Below are 25,617 nucleotides of genomic sequence, written 5' to 3' on the forward strand. Positions count from 1 at the left end.
CAGAATGGTGCGCACTGTGCAGGTGCCAGCGTCACCACCAAATGAAACGGTGAGATGGGGACGAGGAAGGCATGGCACTGTTTAGATAGAACAAGCCGGTGACAATGCTGCGGCCGATTATCAGCACAAAATCCTATCACTGAGAGAGCAGACCCAAAGCAAAAAACAACATCAGCGACGTACTCACCAGCTGTGACATGGACATGCTCCATCTGATGCCATTACGTGAAGATGCACACCAGGTGCGCACGAGCTGACAGTAATGGACTATTTTTGAGTACTGTCATATTCACACTTATTGTATGTTCATTATGCCACCATTATTGATTGTGTGCTGATTTTCACTGTTTAACAAGCACACTCGGCGCTTGATTTTTAGGCTACTGGGGTTTTCATCATTTGACAGCGTGTCTAGGTGGTTAGTTTTTATTTATTTTGTCTTTATAAAAATAAGCTGTTCCCGCATTCCTACACATATGCTTTCTGTTTCAGAGTTGTAACAAAGGCACTCCATAAAATTCAACACTTGAATTATTCTTATTTTTTTTACATAAACTAATGAAAATTCTATTGTTATTTGAAATATATTTTTCATATTCTAAATGTTACCTTCATCAACCCAAACAAACAATCATTTTTGTGTAGCATATATATCTATATATATATTTATTAATTACACTGTCAGAATGACTGCTCTTTAGCTTGAAGGGGGGTCCCTCAAGGCCAAGCGGTTCTCGTGTTAAATATGTATTCAGACTATAATGGTCAGGAAATACTTACTTTCCCAGGGTCGTCTTTAGAGCGAGGCACTTTGAGAAAACACTTGTTCAGGGACAGATTATGCCGTATTGAGTTCTGGGAGAAAAGAGAGAGAAGAGGGGAGATAGACATGTTTTCATTAACACAATCATGACAGCATAGAAAATAATACATTTTCCAATACATAAAAAGTAGAGGACCAGTAGATTTTCACTTGGTCTGCATGAGTAAGATTAAATATTATACTTTTGCGCAAACTACCAGACAACCACACCCTCCCAGGCACCTGTTAGTAAGAAGAAGATAGTCAGTACCTGCATTATCTATTAATTCACCATGCTCTATTGTTTTACAGTTCAAGAAAAGTTGAATGGCCGGTTTGACGGATGCAGAGTATGCCTCCATTTAAAACTGCATTTAAGTCGAAGACTCGGCTTAATCTGGGTCTGGAAAAAACTATCCAGAACTGTATTAGGTGGTTAATTATGCAATGGAGACATTTGTGATTTAGCAGTCTTAAACAAAAGTAATTCCATGGCTAGCAGCCCTAAGTAATTGTATAGTGGAAATCCATTGAGATAAGAGCCTCTATCAGTCTGTCTGACTGTAGCTCCTCTACCTATACTATACAGTAAAGCTCCAGTACACCTGGCCTGACATGAACTGTGTTCCCCCTCAGGGCTCCTCCACTCATCTGGAGCTCCTAATTAATACCACTGGGGAGCGGAGAAGAGAGTCCTCCTCTCTCCATTTCTCTATCCCTCTCTCTCTCTATCCCTTACTATCTATCCCTTTCCCCCCTCTCTATCCCCTTTTCTCTCTCTATCCATACCCTTCTCTCAATATCCCTTTCTTCAAAAGGATCTCTTCATTTGCTCCTCACCCTCTCCATCCTCTCTCCTACTTTTCAATCTATCTCATAGCCCATGGTCAGAATATGGCAGAGGAAAATACAGCAAGCTAATGCAAAGAGTCATTACCTGACAAATACATGAATAATTAATTTATGCCCATGGCATCCTGCTGCACTATTTTTTCAAAGAGGTCAAACCATAAACCAAAACACAGAACAGTTGCAGGCAGATGCCACACACACACACACACACACACACACACACAGAGAGAGGCAGATATCCCTGTATAAAAACCACCAGGCCTCTCACTCACAAGACCACGTCTTTGTCTAGTACTCCCAGTGGTGCTACCATGGGTCCCCCAGAAGAGAGATGTAGACGGCTGAAGACTGAGAACATCGCTCCACAATGACGACTCTTTACCAGTTACTATAGTAAGCCCTGCCAGCTGTATATGGCCATAAACCAACGGAGAGCCGTTACCACGGCGAGAGATAGTGCCTTTCTCACTGAATGGGCTGAATTTGTCATAGCTCGATGCGATGGCATTGACAATAATGCACTGAGTGGTTGCGACGTGAACGGAGCTAATGCGATTCGCTCCCGCGTCCGCCCACTTGTTTGATGGCGTTGGATGATTAACAAGCTTATTGGGCACAGCTGGGGCTTTACTGCTGCCCAGCGCTAAATTAATCTCATTGGAAGGCGGCATACGGTGGAAAGGAGGTTGTCAAATTTGACTTCCTACTTCCTTGTTCTTAGACGATTTGGGGGATTTGAAATTAGACGGTTTACGTTGCCTTAAGGAGGCAGGCATTTTTATATAATCATTGTGGCTATTATTAGTAAGCGCTCTGCTTTAGTAATATCGCACAGGCTTACGCTGAATAAGCATGACATGAGCCAAAATCTGGGGTTTCAGAAATGCATAGAAAAAGAGAATGAGAGAGATAGAGGTTGTGTGTTCAGATCACTAGAGGATATAGGCCGGAAGGTGACATAACCGTGCTGGAGATATTAGCTCAGAGTGCAATCTGTGAGAGTGCTGTTGGGGATGGAGAGCGTTTAACATGAGTATGAGCACTGGATATATAGGTCAGAGAGTGTGATGTGTTGGCTATGGTGAAGATAAAGGGTCTAGATGAGATAGTGAGATTATAGGGAGATGTAGCCTAGCAAATACAGGGGATAAAGGTCAGACTGAAATAGTCAGTGAGATGGTGGTTAATGTTGAGGAAGATATAGGACAGGGTAAGACATATGGATAATGTTGAGGAAGATATGGGACAGGGTAAGAAATATAGATAATGTTGAGGAAGATATAGGACAGAGTAAGACACATGGATAATGTTGAGGAAGATCTAGGACAGGGTAAGACACGTGGATAATGTTGAGGAAGATCTAGGACAGGGTAAGACACATGGATCATGTTGAGGAAGATCTAGGACAGGGTAAGACATATGGATCATGTTGAGGAAGATCTAGGACAGGGTAAGACATATGGATCATGTTGAGGAAGATATAGGACAGGGTAAGACATAAGGATGTTGAGGAAGATATGGGACAGCGTAATGGTTAATGTTGAAGTAGATATATGCCAGAGTAACATGTGTGGATAATGTTAAAGCTATGGGTGCAACAGAAATTACTTGAGGTCAGAAGGTGAGGTCTGCTGAGAAAGAGGGGACTGGGGGTGGTGTGATAGGGTGTGTACAGTATAGGGAACTGCTGGGCTCTCACACAGACGGCCCTAGTCAGAAGCAATACTGAGGAGTGTTTGTTGTTCCACTAACTCTCCTGGAGTTTCAGCATGTTTGTCCTGGGGCTCCTAGGGGTCGCTGCAACACTGTCACAGGGCGAGAGAGCGAGAGGATGAAACAGAGTGAGATTGAGAGAAACAGAGCGAGAGAAACAAAGAGAGAGCGAGAGAGATGGTAAACAAATGGTTACGAGAGAGGATGAGGACACAGGCAGAGAGATAAGGATAGTGTTGGAAGAGAGAAGGGTAGGGAGTCTGGGGACGGGGAGATGCATTGTCACATCTAAATATCTCACGGGATCTAGAGACAACACCGGGACACCTTAACTACAGGTCTAAGCAGAGACAGTGATCGACACATCCTGTATGAGGAGGGGGTTGAATACGACTCACTGCTTCAAATGCAACCAAATACATTATCATTCCATTTGATGGAGCACCACCCCACCCTCTTAGTGCAGAATGGGAAGTCTGCTGTAACTGGAGCCCACTGTGTGAGTGATGGGCACAAAGAGATTTCAGGAGACTGAGCTGCCAGAGCTGCCAGTGTCCCTGGGGACCTGGCGAGGATCCGTGCGCACGCTGCATACATCTATATACAGACAAAACAGACACTATAGTGCAGCAAAGCATGTGCCGTTTTTCTGTGGAAATCTTTCAGTTTGTTGGTTTAATTTGAACGTATCTGCAGGATTAACCTGACTTGGATTTGTAGGAAATTGATCCCAACGTTGGTTTTTCCAAGATAGTAGAAACTAGAAATTGAATAGGGAAAGGGGCCAGTGGTAGGCCATGGCGACCCTAATGGTTGCTATAAATCCAACTATTTACAGACTGGATTACTATAGAAAAATCTAAGTTTCCTATTTTTGTGTAGCATAAGATCAAAACCAATCAATGTTAATGCAAAAACACAGACATTGAAAAAAAAATAAAAAATCTGCCTGCAAAGGAGCATGCAGGGAAATATAATAATGAAGCTCCTCCCACATCTGTGGATAACTCTATAGATTTAACTCCCTGTCTCTGGTTACTTTTAATGGAGTTAAACGTCCTCCATCCCAATGAACTCCAGTTATCAACACTGACTTGAGGGAGCATATCACTCTCGAGCGTTAAGATAACTCCCAGTAGAGTCAATTCAACCCAATTGTTTTTAACACTGGTTTCAACTATACTTGATTTACTAAGTACGTACAGAGAGCTGAGGCCCGCCGCTCTTTAACTGTAACAACAGTTTTCCTGCTATTGCATTTTGAAATGCTGCCAATCAGAACACATTTTTTGTGTTCCCTCATCAAGGCTCCCTCATCAAAGCTCGAAACAAGTACAGGGGCAGCGAAACAGGTACGGGGGCAGCGAAACAGGTACGGGGGCAGCGAAACAGGTACGGGGACAGCGAAACAGGTACGGGGACAGCGAAACAGGTACAGGGACAGCGAAACAGGTACAGGGGCAGCGAAACCGGTACAGGGGCAGCGAGGCAGGGGCAGCGAAACAGGTACAGGGGCAGCGAAACAGGTACGGGGGCAGCGAAACAGGTACGGGGGCAGCGAAACAGGTACGGGGGCAGCGAAACAGGTACGGGGGCAGCGAAACAGGTACAGGGACAGCAAAACAGTGGCAGAGCAAACACTAGTTTGATTGCAGGAATTTACTGTTTGACCAAATCATAGTTTTAGCCAACCCAAAAACATAATTTTCCAGGTGTTCTTTAAAGAAAATACAAAGACGTTAAGGACAGTGAACTTATTAGAACATGTATAACATCTTCTTAAGATATGATAAGACAAAATGCTTAAGTGATTTGTATTTTCCTTCAACTTTCTCAAGAGGCAATGACACAGCGTTTGTCTACCACTTTGTGTAGTCGTTAGCAATGATGCGAATGACAACCATTTTCTGGTAGATGGAAAGGCTTTCCCAAAAACTCCTCAATTAAATGTTAACTACAAAAGTAGTCTCTCTACCTGTCAGAATGATATTATAATTTGCATCAATCCAGTGGGGATTTGTTAAGCAAAGCACCTGTGTTCTACTTAAAGTCTCTTGCTGGTACACACTTGAATTAAAGGTTATCTACACCCAAACATTTCCCCCAAAATTCCTAGACCTCAAAAGTGGTCTCCTGATGTGGTTTAGGCAATGGTTGTGGACTGTGCACATCAAATGTAGTTGTTCTTCAATTTTTTTTTAAAGTGTAATTTTGAGAGCGAAATCCTGTACTACTGGGAAGTATCTGAAACCTGGAAAAACTAAATGGAGTAAACTGAATTTTTAAAGAAAGAAAATACAGAATTGGTCAAAAAATACAACAGATTTTATTGGGCCCTAAATATGGAATGCCTAAATAGTATATTTTCATTAACTCCTTGTCTCTTTTCCCAAGTGAATTTGTCTATCCAGTCGTCTCACCTACCAGTGGTTGTACATACATGTTTTAATGAATCAGATCCTACTGCATAAACTCCTCTGTGCTGCATCGAGTATTTCAACACCCTAACGTCACATCCAGACAAACATATCCTCCCTACCTCCTAACAAAATGAGGACCCAACTTACTGATGCCACTGTCATCGGAATAATATTACATTTAATGCAATATAATTACATTAAAAACCCTTATTCACCTTGCAATGCAGAGGGTCGTTAACATTGCACAGGTATGACATACTGCATACTCTATCAACTATGCCAAATCCCAGATGCAGCCTTGTAATTGTTGCATTCCAGACCCTTTTGAAATCAACACCACCCCTATTATTAGACAGATCAGAGAATAACAACCCTAGGTGAATAATGAAGGAAATATGACATTGGACGTATGCCTATCCTCCTGTGAATAGAACCAGGGAAATACCTCACACATTTAATTACAACATAAATACAGACTGATAATACTGATTAGTATGAAATATTTGGGAATGAAATCTGGGCACAGAGGAGCTGACTTAACAAACAGTGCTTTTAAGGCCGCTGTTCAACAAGAGTTACGGTGGTCATAACAGCCGCAATGATAATACGTTGTGCTGCATGTCTGTCAAGCACATAAACGTAACATATGTAAATCAGCAGCCAACACAAATTCATCCTCATCCACAATAAAACAAAAATGTTTCAAATAAAAATCTTATCTGAGTTCTAATAATGTGTGCAAATGTTTCTACTATACAGGAGACCATGTGTAGTAGTCTGTAATAGCCAAGAAAGGTTGACAGTGGAGCCTAAGGAACAGGTGCGTGGAGACACACATCTGGCTGGCAGACAGGACATGCGTAACATGTTAACAGGGGATGCTGGGATGCATGCAAGAGGCTACAGCTATGTCTGCGTTGCCAGGCAACAGAGAGTAAACAAGACGAAAGAGAAAAACACAATAAAATATCCATATAGACTATATTTATATATATGCATATTATATATAATATGCATATATATAAATATGCATATTATATATATATATATATATATATATATATATATATATAATATGCATATATATAAATATGCATATTATATATATATATATATATATATATATATATATATATATATATATATATATATATATATATATATATATATATATATATATATATATATATATATATATATATATATATATATATATATATATATATATGCATTTTAGACACTCCGTCACACACACACACACACAAGATCAATCAACGACAACGTTTTTACTGTACTGTCCTGACCCAAAAAGTAGTCCCATGAGCGCAAAAATCACTGATGCATTCATCCTCATTATTCTAAGACCAACCGTTGAAAAATAAAATCCTGAAAAAAAAATCCATGAGCCTTGCTCATTTTATAGCATTGGGTGTGACATTGAAAGGCCAAAGGCCATCACAGAGCAGCCTTTTGCACTGTCACATTAGGGGCGCTAATTCAGAGCCAATTATCTGGATTATCTGGCTGTAAGGGCAGGCAGCAGGACTGGTAGCAGGACCACAAGGGCGGTCACAGCAGCATTACATCTAGATTTACATAAGGATAGGCAAACTTGTGTTGTTACAGTTTCAATTCCAACTTAAGGTTAGTATTGGAAGCATTTTCGTTTTCAGCCTTGTCCCTTCAACAGGGTTTCATGCCCGCTGATAATAATGGTAAGAGAAACACTAATATTGACTAGTGAGAAGAGAGGAAATGCCTGTGGTGAATTCCACTGGCACTGATTACGTGTTCTCGTGAAGAGGGCCTAGGCTGTGTGGGGTGGAAGGACACGGCGATGTGAAAGGGCTGCAAGGGCAGAGTACAGGGCATGAGAAAGTAGAGCCAGGCACTATGGAATCCAAAGGAGGACGGGGTTGAGAGAAAAAACACGAGAGAAATCGGGTGGCGAAGACTGCGCCCCAATATGTTATCTAGAAGGAATATGAGGCATTCTGCACGGGAGCTACAAGTCCAGTTCATATGATGCCACCTAATGACAACTGAATAGAAACAAATAGAAAAAATAAAAGAACACGGATTGAAACATTGCATAGTCAAATCCGATTTCTCGGTTTTCTACCAGGATGCAACATCGATCATATACTTTTCAACTGATGAGTATATGTGCACATCACAAAAGGTTTCAAACAGAAAATACCAGACAACAGTTTATGAATCAAAGCCACAGTTCCAAAAGTCTATAAAAGCTCTATAAAACACAGTACATATGTAGGTATGCATGTAAAACACATTATTTCATAGCTCAATGTGACATAAAACACACATTTATATTAGGCCTACTGCTTATAAAGCAGAGCACCCCTTTCCATAACAGCTGGTATCAGAATAGCAGTTGGGATGTCAAATTAGAGGTTGACACGGGAGTGAAAATATACTCCTGTCCCATCTTGTCTTGTAAAAAATAATAATAATAATCCCTGTACAGTCCTGATCCCGCAACAGTTCTATAACCCCGGAAATGTTCCTGTCCCACCCCGATAAAAATCCCTCGGTACCCATTTTTACAAGCGGAAATCAGAAATAACTTCCTCCATTAACTGCTGTTTGTTTGTCCCTGTCATCACTAGTTACCACAGTCACAAAGTCATAAACCCCACCTAACCTTAATCACACTGCCTAACTCTAACCTAAAATGTCATTTTTAGTGTTCATGCATTTTTACAATACAGGCAATTTAGACTTTGTGGCTGTGCCATCTAGTGGAAATCGTCTGTCTCCCGCTTGGGTTGTGAGTAGCCATAGCAACTGCTTCGTTTGGCTGCTGCTCAGCACTCACGAGACCATTGCCTGCACACACAGCTAATATCAACCACATTACGAGATTTGGGCAATGAAGGCAGCCCTTCCTCTTACCCAGAGTTGGATGAACTCATGCATATGGGCATGTGTAATGGTGGGTCTCCGTGTGCATATAAGTTAAAGTAGTGACTGGCTACAACTGGATCGAGGCATGAGAGTGAGTTGACGGAAGGGGGGAAATTAGCATTTATTTTCTTCTTCTTATTTTTTCTTAACTAAACTACACTGAGTTTACAAAACATGCGGAACACCTTCCTAATACTGAGCTACACCCCTTTTGCCCTCAGAACTGCCTCATCAGACCAGGCAATGTTTTTCCAATTCTCCAGTGTCCAGTGTTTTCATTCCTTAGCCCACTGCAACTGCAGTTCCTTGTTTTTTGCTGAAAGAAGTGGAACTTAAGTTGGTTTCCATTCGAGTCAAGGTACAACGAGTTGTGCATTCTTTTATGGGTCTTTGGGCAGCAATATTCTACTGAACTGTCAGTTGACTAACTTGCTCTGCACAATGTGTCAGCCTCTTTGTCCTTTTTCATCAATGACCCATTTTGACCACTGGCCTGCCGTTGGCTGGATGTTCTTTGAGTGGCGGACCATTCTTCATACACATGGGAAACTGTTGAGTGTGAAAAACCCAGCAGTGTTGCAGTTCTTGACACACTCAAAGCGATGCACCTGGCACCTACTACCATACCCTGTTTATAGGCACTTAAAACCTTTTGTCTTGCCCATTCACCCTCTGAATGGCACACGCACACAATCCATGTCTCAATTGTCTCAAGACTTAAAAATACTTATTTAACCTGTCTCCTCCCCTTCATCGACACTGATTGAAGTGGATTTAACAAGTGACATCAATAAGGAATCCTGTCCTGTTCGGAACTAACTAGAAATTCTCTTTTCCTTTTGTAGAACACCACTTTAAACCAGAGCCCTATGTATATGAGAAATGCTGTTATCGACCAAAGAGAGTGAGAGGTTTACGTCGGCCCCCGTCAAACGTAGTGCACTATAAAGAGAATAGGGTGCCATTTGGGATGCATCCCATGTCCTGCTCCCTCATACCATGTGGACGTGTTATGACCTTGACGAGTTATCTGATTACACTCAGTGTATCATCTGTGGCTAATGCGCTTGTGTTCAAAATGGGAGAGGAGTTAGCGTTGGCCTGGTTTCAACCTGGCCTCTCTGCTGCCTGTGCATCCACATTATCATACAGAGCAGACGCGTGCGTGTGCTGGGTAGTAAACTCACCACTACCCATCTCCTCTGGCTGAGCAGCCCTACTGTAATCTGTAGACTGCACACGTATGCCTACCTGAGTGGGAGTCTCTCTTACTCACACACACACTCACTGTGTGTGTGTGTGTGTGTACTGTGTGTGTGTACTGTGTGTGTGTACTGTGTGTGTGGACAGTGTGTGTGCGCGTAAGTGTCTGTGTGAGTGTGCGTGTGTGTTGTACAGGCTATTTTACTTGAGCATCAACAGTATATTCTCCAAATCAAGGAATCCAGACACTGCTTGGGCTCCATGTCTTTCTCCCACTGTTTGCAGCTGACAGTAATCACCTTGACTGTAATGAATTCGTTCACGTTCCCTTTGATGCAGATCACCGTTTCAACCACAACATCTCTGCACTGGGCCAGGTACATCCGGGATTAAATGTTTACAGCTTGAGGCTGAGCCATGTATGCAGTGGGCCTATTAGTCCTCAACAGTCCTCGTGCCAGATTATTCTGTGCATCTCCTCATCTGGAGTATTCCTAGGATGTCTGGTTTGGTCTTGAGGAAATTAAAGGCTAAATCCTCAGGATGGTTCTTACGTTTAGGGTGGAAATATGGGTAGCCTTTTTACACATGTAAGTACACCTGTGATTCATCTAGCTTGTCAATGCAAGGACAATTATAATACCCAAGAGGGCCAATGTACTGAAAGTGTTTTTCTAACTAAAATTCAATTTAAAAAATCGAATTGTATTTGTCACATGACATTTGATCAATAGATTCAGTTTAGTACTGATGTCTGTATTAACGTCCCTAATACTAGGGCTGTCCCTGAATCCCAATTTTGAGGTTTGAATCAGATTTGCCATTTAAAAACAAATACGGTATCATTCAAATCCACAATTTACAAATGTCAGCTAAGTAGCTATGGTTGCTAACGTTAGCTAGCATTCGTCACTGTATCTGCACCAAAACTCAGTTATTTCTCATAGAATAGGAATAGAATAGAATATTTGGGGTCAACCCTACTTATTACTGTTGTGTGGAAGACATACCACTCTTGGTACTTAAATAAATACTTATAAGCACATCAGAGAAAGCTTACAGATCTTAAACATCTGCAGTACTACACGTATTAATGAGGACATTATGCCTATCCTATTTAAGACTGAGTTATATTGCCCATATGACGGGGTAACCGCCTGAACAGAGAGAAACCATTGACAATTCAAGAAAAAAACTAATCACAATGCCTGAAAGGTCTAGAAAATCTATTTTTCTTGGTTTTCTGTGAGCAAATGAAAGAAGAAATCTACAGAACATATCTCATGACCATGCCAACAAGCTTGGAACCCTACCAAAACAAACAGACTTTTATCGCAAACCATTTTGAGCTGCTGGCATGCAATTTAGCTCAGGAAGATTAAATCCTGAGAATAAACATAGGTTTGTGAACGGAGCACGGAGAGGGAAGATATTTTCACTCACTGAGAAAAAAATAGATTAAATGGAGATTGTTGCGGATTCGTTCCAAATGCCATCCTATGCCCTATATGGTGTGCTACTTCTGACCAGGGCCGGTAGGGAATAGGGTGCCATTTGGGACACATCTACTTGGGACATTGTAGCCAGGCAGCCTCCTCAGAAAAAGCACAGCCTCTGTCATGTGATTAATAATGGAAGGTATTCCCTAGACTAAACCAAAAGATTCCAGATGATTCCACTCACCACTCAAGTAAAAGAAGCATGTCATATTGCCTAGATTCATACAATGCCATTTAAATTAAAGCTGCAATCTATATATAATACATTTAAAGTAAAAACATTTTTAATTAATGTACAAATCGCAGATTGCACCATTAAAGATTTGTTAATGAAACCTGAATGGAACATGCACTCGGTCACTCACTGCTGTACTCCTCCACAAAGCTTTTCCACATTCTGCTGTTGGATCTGACAATTGTCGCAATGACTGACCATCACCAGTAATATTTCCTCATACATCCGAGACAAGTTGTAAAGTCAAGACCAGCGCAGCAATTAAATGTGAATCAAACAAAATGTCAAAACTGGTTCAGACTTAATCCATGTATTTTTTTATCACATTGAAATCTCTATTTAAGCAGTAAGGCCCGAGGATTTATGGTATATGGCCTAGGGCTGTTCTTATGCACGACAAAATGCAGAGTGCCTGGATACAGCCCTTAGCCGTGGTACTGTATATTGGCCATATACCAGAAACCCCAGAGGTGCTATTATAAACTGGTTAACAAAGGAATTAGAACAGTATAACATTCATTTTTTGTCATGCTCGTGTAATATTGTCTGATATTCCACACCTTTCAGCCAATCAGCATCTAGGACCCAAACTACCCAGATTATAATATACATTATACTGAATTTAGAAGGTGATAAACGGTGGACTATGTCAGACCAAGTCTGCTAACTGAACTTGTAAGATCCTGTCCTCACAACAAGACCCGTTACTGCAACAGGTATAAACGTACCCGATGGGATAGTTTACCAAAAATCTAAGTTAATCAGACATTCGTATCCCTCAAAAGTGGGTTACATAGATCCCACATCATGCAGTCAGAAAAATATGCAGACCTCAATCCCAAACTAATAGGAAAGATGAGCACCACCTAATTCCATTAGAATAACAAACTGAATCTGAAGTGAACCATCCCGTTAATACACACCAAATGCCATTCTTCCATATCCACCTCCTACCTTCCAGCCACTGCCTGCCTCCCGGTAGTAGGGGAAGTTGTCACAGATCCACTGGTAGATCTCGCTGAGGGTCATCCTCTTGTGCGGCGAGCCGTTAATAGCGAAGGTGATAAGGCTGGCGTAGCTGTAGGGTGGTTTGCCATCCCTATGCTGGGCCACCTCCTCCTGGTCCAGCATGTTTCCCTGGTCCAGTGGGGCATTCTTCTTTCCCAGCCCGTGGCCATGATGTCCGTGGGGGTACCCGTGAGTGTGGTGTTGGTGCCCGGCATTGGACTTCTGGATGGCCGCCCGCATGGTAAGCTGGGGAAGCCAGTCCATGGAGGTCAGGCTGCTCCCTAGTTCAGAGGTCATGATGGTGGTGAGGGGTTGGGGGACTCAGGGGCAGGGTGGGGAGATGCTCTCCTTTCGCTCACTGGATTGCTGTTGCACAGCTACACCGGCTGAATTCTAGAAGAAAAGTAGTGTGTTTGCTCAACAACAGAAAAACTAGGAAGAAATGAACAAATATGAAAAGGTATGCACTGCAGCTGACTGGACTACGGATGAATAGAAGTGTCAGGAGATGATAGTGTAGGTGTGTGATCAGATATGGTCAGGAGAGGGATTTGGTGCTCTTGATTCTTTTCATGAAATGGTCCAGATTTCAGAACAGCAAATACTGTGTCTGTCATAGCCTCCCTCAATATCAAACATATATTTGACATAGAAAGTGTTTCCTCTAAGTTTCAACTTCACTTAAAGCTGTACATTTAACCATAAAGAAACAAAGGCATCCGCAAACAAAGTAATTTGAGTTAATTTGACCAAATTCTTACTGTTTTAGTTTCTTTACATCTCTTCTCTGGCCCAAGCATCTGTGGAATGTACTGAACCGAAAGGTAGAGTAGTCCTTCTATGGTGCATGTTCATACGCTCCTCATTGAGGCTGTAACACAGAAAGCACACACAAAAGGGGAGTTTGTCAAGTCCTGGCTGACAACACTCATTAGTGACAACAACAAAAAAGACTATCGCAAAGCCACCCACCACAACAGCAACACTGTCGGAGTTCTGTCTATATGGCTTGCTTCTGTCATTCTCCCTCCAATAAAGTAGAAACGGCAACTCGATCTGCGTAGTGACTAAAAGCTTGGGAATTTTTTTCACAACTGCCTGCCAAATGGGGGAACAGCACGGGAGGAATTCCAACTCCCCAGAGGAACCCGAAAACCCAGAATCTCCACTGTTCTCTGTCGACGTGCCCCACTCTGCTGTCAAGTCCAGGCCCACCTCTCAGTTTCAGACCTGAAGGTAGTAGAGCTTCTGCCACAGACAACCACAGTGCTTCAGAAGAGAAGGCTCTACTTTTAATTTGTTTTCAGCTATTTCTATAAGACTCAGATCCACACAGTACCATAATCCGCAAAGGTATGTAGAAGAACACAAACAGGGCTAAATGTTGCTGTACACAAATAACACTTCATATATTAATAAAATCTAAAATATCTATTTCAGAGTATAGGATCATTTCAGTGTGGACCTGCTCAAACCCTGAAAATACAATTTCCAGGCTAAAACCTGGTCAGTAGTAGAGCTAAGCCTCCAAAGGATACCTGTACATCTCTGAGCCCATTCAACCTTCAAGTGTCCTTAAACAGAGACAAACACACCAGCCCACGCAATCACACACACACACACACACACACACACACACACACACACACACACACAGTATCATTTCCTGAAACTTCTAAGGCAGTCTACCAGGAATACAAAACTCTCGGTTTCTGCAGATCCCCCTCGAGAGCAACATACAAGAGAGGAAAACTAAGACAATACTCTGCCCGCAAACCAGTTTAATTACAAGTTGAAAAAACTAAAATGTTTAACGCATATTCATCTAGCCAAACATGCTGAGAAAATGCTGGGTGAGCTTTTGTACCGCCACCCCCGTCTCTTCCTGAAGGCCCTTGACAGTGGCACTGTGAGAGAAAGCAGAGCCAGACCCCCAATCCCAGGAAGCCATCTTAATTAGTCCACCTTTCTGCTGCAGGGGGATGGGGAAGGGAAAAAAACAACACAAGTTATTATTTTTCCCTCATTAAGCGTAGGCTTTAGCTGCAAATCAGGCTGCCACAAGCCCCGACCTGCTGTGCTGCTGCTGCTGCTGCTGTTGTTGTTGCAGTTTAGAGCGTGGGCTTGACTGTTGTGATGGCATAGCGTTAGCATAGCGAGGCGCTAGGATGAGTAATACGCTAGAACAGAGAGGGGGCATGACACTGCTTCTGGGAAAAAGGGGACCGAACACCCAAAGACAGTGATTACCCAGTCAACGAGTCCCACAGTGACTGCCCTAACCCATATACCTGGAAGCGCTCTGCCTATTGTATCTGAAGCAAGTGTGCCGTTACAGTTCATTTGTTTTCCTTCAAGTCTGCAGAGGCACGCCTTACTGAGCTTTCCAGAGTAAAACAGTTAAATAGGCTAGCTATTTTGAAGCATTGAGTTCCGTAGCACAGGCTCAATTGGTACACAGGGTTCAGAGCTAGTCTCTGATTTGTGGTTGTGTGTTAATACCATCACTGAGGTATTTAGCTTCTGTAACCACGGCTCAGCCATGATGAAGCAAGCTCCTAAATCAAATATCTGAATGTAACCTCAACTTGTACCACAGCCATCCATAGAATAATTGCCTGTCATGAGAGTTACTTGACACATAGTAATTATAGGCAAAAACAGGAAGACTTTTGGGAACCCTGATACCTTGGATAGAAGGGGCTTATGCCAAGTCTGCAAATGGATTCATTAAAGGGGCAATCAGGTGGGTAGACAAGCGGTTAAGAGCACTGTGCCAGTAACTGAAAGGGCGCTGGTTTGAATCCCTGAGCCGACAACATGAAAAATCTGTCCATGTCCCCATGAGCAAGGCACTTAACCCTAATTGCGCCTGTAAGTCGCTCTGGATATGAGCGTCTGCTAAAATGACTAAAATGTAAACAAACATCTAATAAAACACATTAATATTTAATGTCAAATATCGAATAACAGCCTCCAATGAATTTCACATCAGAGGGATTCTCTCGTTCTCCTTGCAGCTGGGCTGTAAGTAAGAAACCTTTCAAATGCATAATAGTGTGGTGACAGCAACGACACCAATACAATCACAAGCATAGCCACAGGAAGTAGGGGTGCTGAGGGTGCTGAAGCACCCCCTGAAAAATCTGAACAAAAGAAACATGTTCTCACAAAAGTAGTGCCCTGGGTATTTACCAGCCTTGTATTAGCTGACTGTTATAGCCGACTGTAGCGCGGGCAAAAAAATAGTTTTGCCGCCCGCCTTCGACAACAAATTCTCAGCAAAAATTAAATAAATTCACACGGCTATAATCACAGGACTCACATCTAAAGACCCCCTTTGAAAAGATACACAAATGATTGCCAGTCTAGAAGCCTATACAGTTGAAGTTGGAAGTGTACATACACCTTAGCCAAATACATGTAAATACAATTCCTGACATTTAATCCTGGTAATAATTTTCTGTATTAGTAGGTCAGTTAGGATCACCACTTTATTTTAAGAATGTGAAATGTCTGAATAATAGTAGAGAGAATGATTTATTTTAGCTTTTATTTCCTTCATCACAATCCCAGTGGGTCAGAAGTTTAAGTACACTCAATTAGAATTTGGTAGCATTGCCTTTAAATTGTTTAACGTTTCAGGTAGCCTTCCACAAGCTTTCCACAATAAGTTGGGTGAATTTTGGCTCATTCGTCCTGACAGAGCTGGTGTAACTGAGTCAGGTTTGTCGGCCTCCTTGCTCGCACACGCTTTTTCAGTTCTGCCCACAAATTGTCTATAGGATTGAGGGCTTTGTGATGGCCTCTCCAATACCTTGACTTTGTTGTCCTTAAGCCATTCTTCCACAACATTGGAAGTATGCTGGGGTCATTGTCCATTTGGAACACACAATTGTGACCAAGCTTTAACTTCCTGACTGATGTCTTGAGATGTTGCTTCAATATATCTACAAAATGTTCCCTCTCATGATGACATCTATTTTGTGAAGTGCACCAGTTCCTCCTGCAGCAAAGCACCCCCACAACATGATGCGACCACCCCCGATCTTCACGGTTGGGATGGTGTTCTTCAGCTTGCAAGCCTACCCCTTTTTCCTCCAAACATAACGATGGCCATTATGGCCAAACAGTTATTTTTTTTGTTTCATCAGACCAGAGGACATTTCTCCAAAAAGTCTGATCTTTGTCCCCATGTGCAGTTGCAAACCGTAGTTTGGCTTTTTTATGGTGGTTTTGGAGCAGTGGATTCTTCATTGCCGAGCGGCCTTTCAGGTTATGTCGATATATGACACGTTTTACTGTGGATATAGATACTTTTGTACCGGTTTCCTGCAGCATCTTCACAAGGTACTTTGCTGTTGTTCTGGGATTGATTTGCACTTTTTGCACCAAAGTACATTCATCACTAGGGGGCAGAACGTGTCTCCTTCCTGAGCGGTATGACGGCTGCGTGGTCCCATGGTGTTTATACTTGCGTACTATTGTTTGTACAGATGAACGTGGTAGCTTCAGGAATTTGGAAATTGCTCCCAAGGATGAACCAGCCTTGTGGAGGTCTACAATTGTTTTTCTGAGGTCTTGGCTGATTTCTTTTGATTTTCCCATGATGTCAAGCAAAGAGGCACTGAGTTTGAAGGTAGGCCTTGAAATACATACACAGGTACACCTCCAATTGACTAAATGATGTCAATTAGCCTATCAGAAGCTTCTAAAGCCATGAATAATTTTCTGGAATTTTCCAAGCTGTTTAAAGGCCCAGTCAACTTAGTGTATATAAACTTCTGACCTACTGGAATTGTGATACAGTGAATTATAAGTTAAATAATCTCTCTGTAAACAATTGTTGGAAAAACTACTTGTGTCATGCACAAAGTAGATGTCCTAACGGACTTGCCCAAACTATAGATTGTTCACAAGAAATGCGTGAAGTGTATGTAATAAGTGTATGTAATCTTCCGACTTCAACTGTATTCAGAGCCATATCCCTGTAATGCTTGGAGAAGATCTTATGTCAAGTGTTATTGAAGTGTTGTGGTTGCAGGTTCACTTAGCACATCTAAAGCCTTTTCTTTTGGGGGGGGGGGGGGTGTTGCTATAGACCACCAAGTGCTAACAGTCAGTATCTAATTAATATGTGTGAAATGCTTGATAGTGTATGTGATGTAAATAGAGAGGTCTACTTTCATGGGGAACGGAATATTGCCTGGTTTTCATCAAGCAGTCCGCTCAAGAGGAAGCTTCTTACTGTAACCAGCGGCTGTTTTTTTAATGTTGTTTTATTTAACCTTTATTTAACCAGGTAGGCCAGTTGAGAACAAGTTCTCATTTACAGATGCGACCTGGCCAAGATAATGCAAAGCAATGCGACAAAAACAACAGAGTAACACATGGGATAAACAAACACAATCAATAACGCAATAGAAAAATCTGTGTACAGAGTGTGCAAATTAAGTAAGGAGGTAAGGCAATAAATACGCCATAGTGGCAAAGTAATTACAATTTAGCAATTAACACTGGAGTGATAGATGTGCAGATGAGGATGTGCAAGTAGAAATACTGGTGTGCAAAAGAGCAGAAAAACAAAAACAAATATGGGGATGAGGTAGGTAGTTGGTTGGATGGGCTAATAACAGATGGGCTGTGTACAGCTGCAGCGATTGGTAAGCTGCTCTGACAGCTCATGCTTAAAGTTAGTGAGGGAGATATAAGTCTCCAACTTCAGTGATTTTTGCAATTCGTTCCAGTCATTGGCAGCAGAGAACTGGAAGGAAAGGTGGCCAAAGGAGGTGTTGGCTTTGGGGGTGACCAGTGAAATATATCTGCTGGAGCGCGTGCTACGGGTGAGTGTTGCTATGGTGACCAGTGAGCTGAGATAACTTTACCTAGCAAAGACTTATAGATGAACTGGAGCCAGTGGGTTTGGCGATGAATATGTAGCGAGTACCAGCCAAAAAGAGAGTATTTAGGTCACAGTGGTGGGTAGTATATGGGGCTTTGGTGACAAAACAGATGCACTGTGATAGACTGCCTCCAATTTGCTGAGGCTATTTTGTAAATGACATCGCCGAAGTCAAGGATCGGTAGGATAGTCAGTTTTACGAGGGTATGTTTGGCAGCATGAGTGAAGGAGGCTTTGTCGCGAAATAGGAAGCCGATTCTTGATTTCATTTTGGATTGGAGATGCTTAATGTGAGTCTGGAAGGAGAGTTTACAATCTAACCAGACACCTAGGTATTTGTAGTTGTCCACATATTCTAAGTCAGAACCGTCCAGAGTAGTGATGCTAGACGGGCAGACGGGTAGCGATCGGTTGAAGAGCATGCATTTAGTTTTACTTGCATTTAAGAGCAGTTGGAGAGTTGTATGGCATTGAAGCTCGTCTGGAGGTTTGTTAACACAGTGTCCAAAGAAGGGCAAGATGTACATAGAATGGTGTCGTCTGCGTAGAGGTGGATCAAAGAATCACCCGCAGCAAGATCAACGTCATTGATATATACAGAGAAAAGAGTCGGCCCGAGAATTGAACCCTGTGTCAGCCCCATAGAGACTGCCAGAGGTCCGGACAACAGGCCCTCCGATTTGACACGCTGAACTCTATCTGAGAAGTAGTTAGTGAACCAGGCGAGGCAGTCATTGGAGAAACCAAGGCTGTTGAGTCTGCCGATAAGAATACGGTGATTGACAGAGTCGAAAGCCTTGGCCAGGTCGATGAAGACGGCTGCACAGTACGGTCTTTTATTGATGGAGGTTATGATATCATTTAGGACCTTGAGTGTGACTGAGGTGGACCCGTGACCAGCTCGGAAACCGGATTGCATAGCGGAGAAGGTACGGTGGGATTCGAAATGGTCGGTGATCTGTTTGTTAACTTGGCTTTCGAAGACTTTAGAAAGGCAGGGCAGGATGGATATAGGTCTGTAACAGTTTGGGTCTAGAGTGTCTCCTCCTTTGAAGAGGGGGGTGACCGTGGCCGCTTTCCAATCTTTGGGAATCTCAGACGATATGAAAGAGAGGTTAAACAGACTAGTAATGGTGGCGGATAATTTTAGGAAGAGAGGGTCCAGATTGTCTAGACAAGCTGATTTGTGGGGATCCAGATTTTGCTGCGGGAGGTGCAGAGCTGTTGGCCGGGGTTGGGGTAGCCAGGTGGAAAGCATGGCCAGCCGTAGAGATTATGCTTATTGAAATTCTCGATTATCGTGGATTTATCGGTGGTGACAGTGTTTCCTAGCCTCAGCACAGTGGGCAGCTGGGAGGAGGTGCTCTTGTTCTCCATGGACTTTACAGTGTCCCAAAACTTTTGGGAATTAATGCTGCAGGATGCAAATTTCTGTTTGAAAAAAGCTAGCCTTAGCTTTCTTAACTGACTGTGTATATTGGTTCCTGACTTCCCTGAAAAGTTGCATTTCGCAGGGTCTATTCGAAGCTAGTGCAGTATGCCACAGGATGTTTTTGTGCTGGTCAAGGGCAGTCAAGTCTGGAGTGAACCAAGGGCTATATCTGTTCTTAGTTCTACATTTTTTGAAAGGGGCATGCTTATTTAAGATGTTGAGGAAAGCACTTTTAAAGAACAACCAGGCATCAATATCCTTCCAGGATACCCAGGCCAGGTCGATTAGAAAGGCCTGCTCGCAGAATTGTTTTAGGGAGCATTTGACAGTGTTGAGGGGTGGTCGTTTGACCGCGGACCCATAACGGACGCCGGCAATAAGGCAGTGTATTTAGAGGGCAAGTTGGTCAGGATGATATCTATGAGGGTGGCCATGTTTACGGATTTGGGGTTGTTCCTGGTAGGTTCCTTGATCATTTGTGTGAGATGGAGGGCATCTATCTTAGATTGTAGGATGGCCGGGGTGTTAAGCATATCCCAGTTTAGGTCACCTAACAGTACGAACTCTGACGATAGACAGGGGGCAATAAATTCACATATGGCGTCCAAGGCACAGCTGGGAGCTGAGGGGGGGGTCTATAACAAGCGGCAACAGAAGTCAACAAATGAGAGTGCCTGGGGACACACAGGGCCTGGGCTAACCTCTACATCACCAGAGGAGGAGTAGGCTGAGGGTACGGCTAAAGGCTATAAGAACTGGTCGTCTAGTGCATTGTGAACAGAGAATAAAAGGAGCAGATTTTTGGGAGTGGTAGGATAGATTCAGGGCATAATGTACAGACAAGGGTATGGTAGGGTGCGTGTACAGTGGAGGTAAACCTAGGCATTGAGTGATGATGAGAGATGTTGCATCTCTGGAGGCGCAAGAGATGTAATAACCTGTAATCTGGTTGAGATTATTAATCAACCTACCAGGGTGTTTACAAACACTAAAGGAATAAGATCATCCACATGTATCTATCACATTTTTACTTATACTGTAGAACTTTGTTCTAAAGCTGTATCCGTAACCATTGGACGCAGTGATCACAATAGTGGCTATATCCATGAAAGCCAAAGTTCCAACAGCTGGGCCTAAAATAGTGTATAAGAGATCATACAAAAGATTTTGCTGTGACTCTTATGTTGATGATTTAAAACATATTTGTTGTTCTGATGTGATTAATGAGGAGCATCCAGACGCTGCACTTGATGAATTTATGAAATTGCTTCTTCCAATCTTTGATAAACATGCACCTGTTAAGAAACTGACTGTTAGAACTGTTTAGGCTCCAAGAATTGTTGAGGAATTTACAAACTGTATGGTTGAAAGAGATGGAAGGAGTGGCTAATAAGTCTGGCTGCACAGCTGACTGGCTTACTTATTGCAAATTGAGAAATTGTGACTAAACTCAACAAAAAGAAGACACTGTATTATGAAGCTAAGATCAATGATATAAAGATTGATGGGAACAAACTTGAGTACTTTAAAGGAAATTATGGGCAGAAAGACAAATTCGACTCCATATTTCATTTGAATCAGATAGTTTTGTGAGGAATAAGCTATTTGATGTTGTCACGCCCTGACCATAGAGAGCCTTTTTATTCTCTATTTTGGTTAGGTCGGGTGTGACTAGGGTGGGTAATCTAGGTTGTTTTATTTCTATGTTGGCCTGGTATGGTTCCCAATCAGAGGCAGCTGTTTATCGTTGTCTCTGATTGGGGATCATATTTAGGCAGCCATTTCCCCACTTTTGTGGGATCTTGTTTTTGTGTTGTTGCCTGTTTATTTGTGAGTTTCACAAATAAAAAGATGTGGAACCCATATCACGCTGCGCCTTGGTCCGAATGTTATTTTGACGATCGTGACAGATTTAGCCAATTATTTTTATGATTATTTCATTGGTAAAGTGGGCAAACTTAGGCAGGAAATGCCAACAATGAACAGTGAGCAATTGTATTCATGCATTTAAAAAAATAATGAAAGAAAAGCATTGCAAGCTTGAATTTTGTAAAGTTAGTGTGGGAGAGGTGGAAAATGTTTTGATATCAATCAATAATGACAACCCTCCTGGTATTGACAACTTAGATGACAAACTACTGAGGATGGTAGCTGACTCTATAGCCACTCCTATCTGTCATATTTTTAATCTGAGCCTAGAGGAAAGTCCTTGTCCTCAGGACTGGAGGGAAGCCAAATTAATTCCGCGACCCAAGAGTGGTAAAGCGGCCTTTACTGATTCTAACAGCAGACCTATACGCTTGCTGCCAGCTCTAAGTAAACTGTTGGAAAAAAATGTGTTTGACCAAATACAATGATATTTCTTGGTAAACAAATTAACAGCCAACTTTAAGCATGCTTATAGAGAAGGGCACTCAACATGTACTGCACTGACACAAATGACTGATGATTGGTTGAAAGAAATTGATAATAAGAAGATTGTGGGAGCTGTACTGTTATATTTCAGTGCAGCCTTTGATATTATTGACCATAACCATTTGTTGAAAAAAAACTTGTGTTATGGCTTTTAAACCTTTGACATATCGTGGATTCAGAGCTATCTAATAGAACTCAAAGGGGTTTCTTTAATTGAAGCTTCTCTAATGTCAAACATGTAAAGTGTGGTGTACCGCATGGCAGCTTTCTATGCCCTCTACTCTTTTCTATTTTTTACCAATGACCTGTCACTGGCATTAAACAAAGCATGTGTGTCCATGTATGCTGATGATTCAACCAGATACGCATCAGCAACCACAGCTAATGAAGTCACTGAAACCCTTTAACAAAGAGTTGCAGTCTGTTTTGGAATGGGTGGCCAGTAATAAACTGGTCCTGAACATCTCTAAACCTAAGAGGATTGTATTTGGTATAAATCATTCCTTAAGTTCTAGACATCAGCTGAATCTGGTAATGAATGGTGTGGTTGTTGAACAAGTTGAGGATACTAAATTACTTGGCGTTACTTTAGATTGTAAACTTCCATGGTCAAAACATATAGATTAAATGGTTGTAAAGATGGGGAGAGGTCTGGCTATAATAAAGAGATGTTTTTCTTTTTTGACACCACACTCCAAAAAAGAAAGTTATATAGGCTCTAGTTTTCTCTAGTTTTGTGGTCCAGTGCTGCAAGGAAATACCTAGTTAAGCTGCAGCTGGCCCAGGACAGAGCGGCATGTTTTGCTCTTAATTGTAATCAGAGGGCTGATATAAATACTATGCATACCAGTCTCTCTTGGCTAAGAGTTGAGGAGACTGACTGCATCACTTCTTCTTTTTATCAGAAACATTAATGTGTTGAAAATCCCAAATTGTTTGCATAGTCAACATACACACAGTTCTGACACACACACTTATCCCACCAGACATGCCACCAGGGGTCTTTTCATTATTATTATTATTATATATTATAATATTATATAGAGCCCTAATTGCATGGAACCTCCTTCCATCTCATATTGCTCAAATAAACAGCAAACCTGGTTTCAAAAAACAGTTAAAGCAACACCTCGCGGCACAACGCCTCTCCCCTATTTGACCGAGATAGTTTGTGTGCATGAATTGATATGTAGGCTACGTCAATCAAAATCAAATGTATTTATAAAGCTCTTCGTACATCAGCTGATGTCACAAAGTGCTGTACAGAAACCCAGCCTAAAACCCCAAACAACAAGCAATGCAGGTGTAGAAGCATGGTGGCTAGGAAAAACTTCCTAGAAAGGCCAGAAACTAGGAAGAAACCTAGAGAGGAACCAGGCTGAGGGGTGGCCAGTCCTCTTCTGGCTGTGCCGGGTGGAGATTATAACAGAACATGGCCAAGATGTTCAAATGTTCATAGATGAACTGCAGGGTCAAATACTTATAATCACAGTGGTTGTCGAGGGTGCAACAGGTCAGCACCTCAAGAGTAAATGTCAGTTGGCTTTTCATAGCTGATCATTCATTGTATCTCTACCGCTCCTGCTGTCTCTAGAGACTTGAAAACAGCAGGCCTGGGACAGGTAGCACGTCCTGTGAACAGGTCAGGGTTCCATACGTGTGCCTTTATTCTTTTTAATGTATTCTGTCCTTGAGCTGTTCTTGTCAATTGATGTGATGTATTATGTCATTCTGTATTATGTTTCATGTTTTGTGTGAACCCCAGGATGAGTAGCTGCTGCTTTTGCAACAGCAAATGGGGATCCTAATAAAATACCCCAAAATACCAAAACTGAAACACTCTGGGCAGAGAGAAAGAGGGGTGATCCCAAAGAGGATTAGATTAGCAGGACTTTGGTAAATGCATTGATTCCTATTATTCCTTATTATCCTGACGTTCAATATTATATAATTTGCCTGAAACTAAAACAGATATGCATATTTTGGTGAACGAGATTAGGGCCCGTAATATGTTCCTTCCCCCGTTCAAAATAAAGTGACAAAAGCCTGTCTGCCACACAGGTCTGGTGCCTTCAAGAGGGAATAGTGAGCAATAGGTCCCTTTCAATTTTATTTGCAACTTTTAGCCTCTTCCTAAAAAACATGAGCAGTAACAGAATGATGAAAAAAAAAAAAAAAATTCAGTGACTTTAAACATGATTTGAACATATTTCAAAAAGCCCTGAAATTAGCACAACCCTGTGAACTGGTTATGAGACTCACAACTGGGCATATTGTCCATTTTTAGAAGAGTTTGGGCCTGTGTGTTATTGTCATTGTATTCGCCCATTAGACTTTTGTGGCTGGGATGCACTCACTCAGATGATTGCATCGCTAACAGCCCCCCGCTGCTCGCCAGGCTTTTAGACCGAGAGTGGCTTTACACTTTACACCGAGAGTGGCTTTACGCATTTTAATAGGGATTCTGAATGGAGTGAGAGAGAAGCAGGAATCCAAATATTTTCTATCGGAAGAAGGCGAAGTAATGACAACCCCCGAGTGTGATGAGCTGACGGGGTTTCCGAGGAGGACTGTGTTGTGTGGCTATGCTAATGTTTCAAAAGGAGCCTGTCGGCACGCCAAGAACTGTCACGTCTGGGAGTACTGGGCATTGGAAAGAGGGAGAAAAAAAAAAGGTCCAAAAAGGCAAATCCATGTTCATAATTACTTTCCGCCTCGATGCCAGACGACATTCCATCTGAAAAAAGTTCAATTATAAGATACTGAAGCAAAGCCGATGCCTTTTTTTGCGGGTTCTTGCTCATCTTTCAATAAAATTGAGTTAAGCCCCATGTTTAACTCCTGGAGAAGAGAGCTTGATAATTACTTCTCTAAGATCTGTGGGCGTGGTTGGCTGTCATTCCACATTGATATATCATTCACTTCAGCTATCTGATCTGGTTGGATTTATTGTTAACGCTCATTTTACTCAGTCTCAAGGCTATTCATGGGGAACACTTAAGCTATGGGTTTTCCTTACATCCGGGATTCATATTCAGTATCATACATTTTTACTATGGCTCTTTGCTAAACATCATTTTGTCTTGTGTCAAACTTTATTTTGCAGGGAGCAAACAGTTTTCAAAATATACAGTAGCTATCTTCTGCAGGGACAAGGGTGCATACAGTATAATTCATGATCCACCTATATTTATCTGACGATATTCAT

At 42.0% G+C, this 25,617-nt stretch overlaps 1 protein-coding gene across 1 annotated transcript in view; it reads right to left on the bottom strand.

Annotated features, from left to right (window-relative positions):
• LOC109908679 (forkhead box protein J3) overlaps nucleotides 1-25,617 on the bottom strand; it is a 97,992-nt gene that overhangs the window by 41,648 nt on the left and 30,727 nt on the right. The window contains exons 2-4 of the mRNA XM_020507331.2: nucleotides 13,422-13,531; nucleotides 12,607-13,053; nucleotides 781-855 (exon numbers count right to left, since the gene is read on the bottom strand). Of these exons, the coding sequence (XP_020362920.1) occupies nucleotides 781-855; nucleotides 12,607-12,957 (426 nt within the window). The 5' untranslated portion in view covers nucleotides 12,958-13,053; nucleotides 13,422-13,531. The remainder of the gene's footprint in view (nucleotides 1-780; nucleotides 856-12,606; nucleotides 13,054-13,421; nucleotides 13,532-25,617) is intronic.

Source organism: Oncorhynchus kisutch, linkage group LG17 (genome assembly GCF_002021735.2).
Source record: "Oncorhynchus kisutch isolate 150728-3 linkage group LG17, Okis_V2, whole genome shotgun sequence".
NCBI classification, from domain to species: domain Eukaryota; kingdom Metazoa; phylum Chordata; class Actinopteri; order Salmoniformes; family Salmonidae; genus Oncorhynchus; species Oncorhynchus kisutch.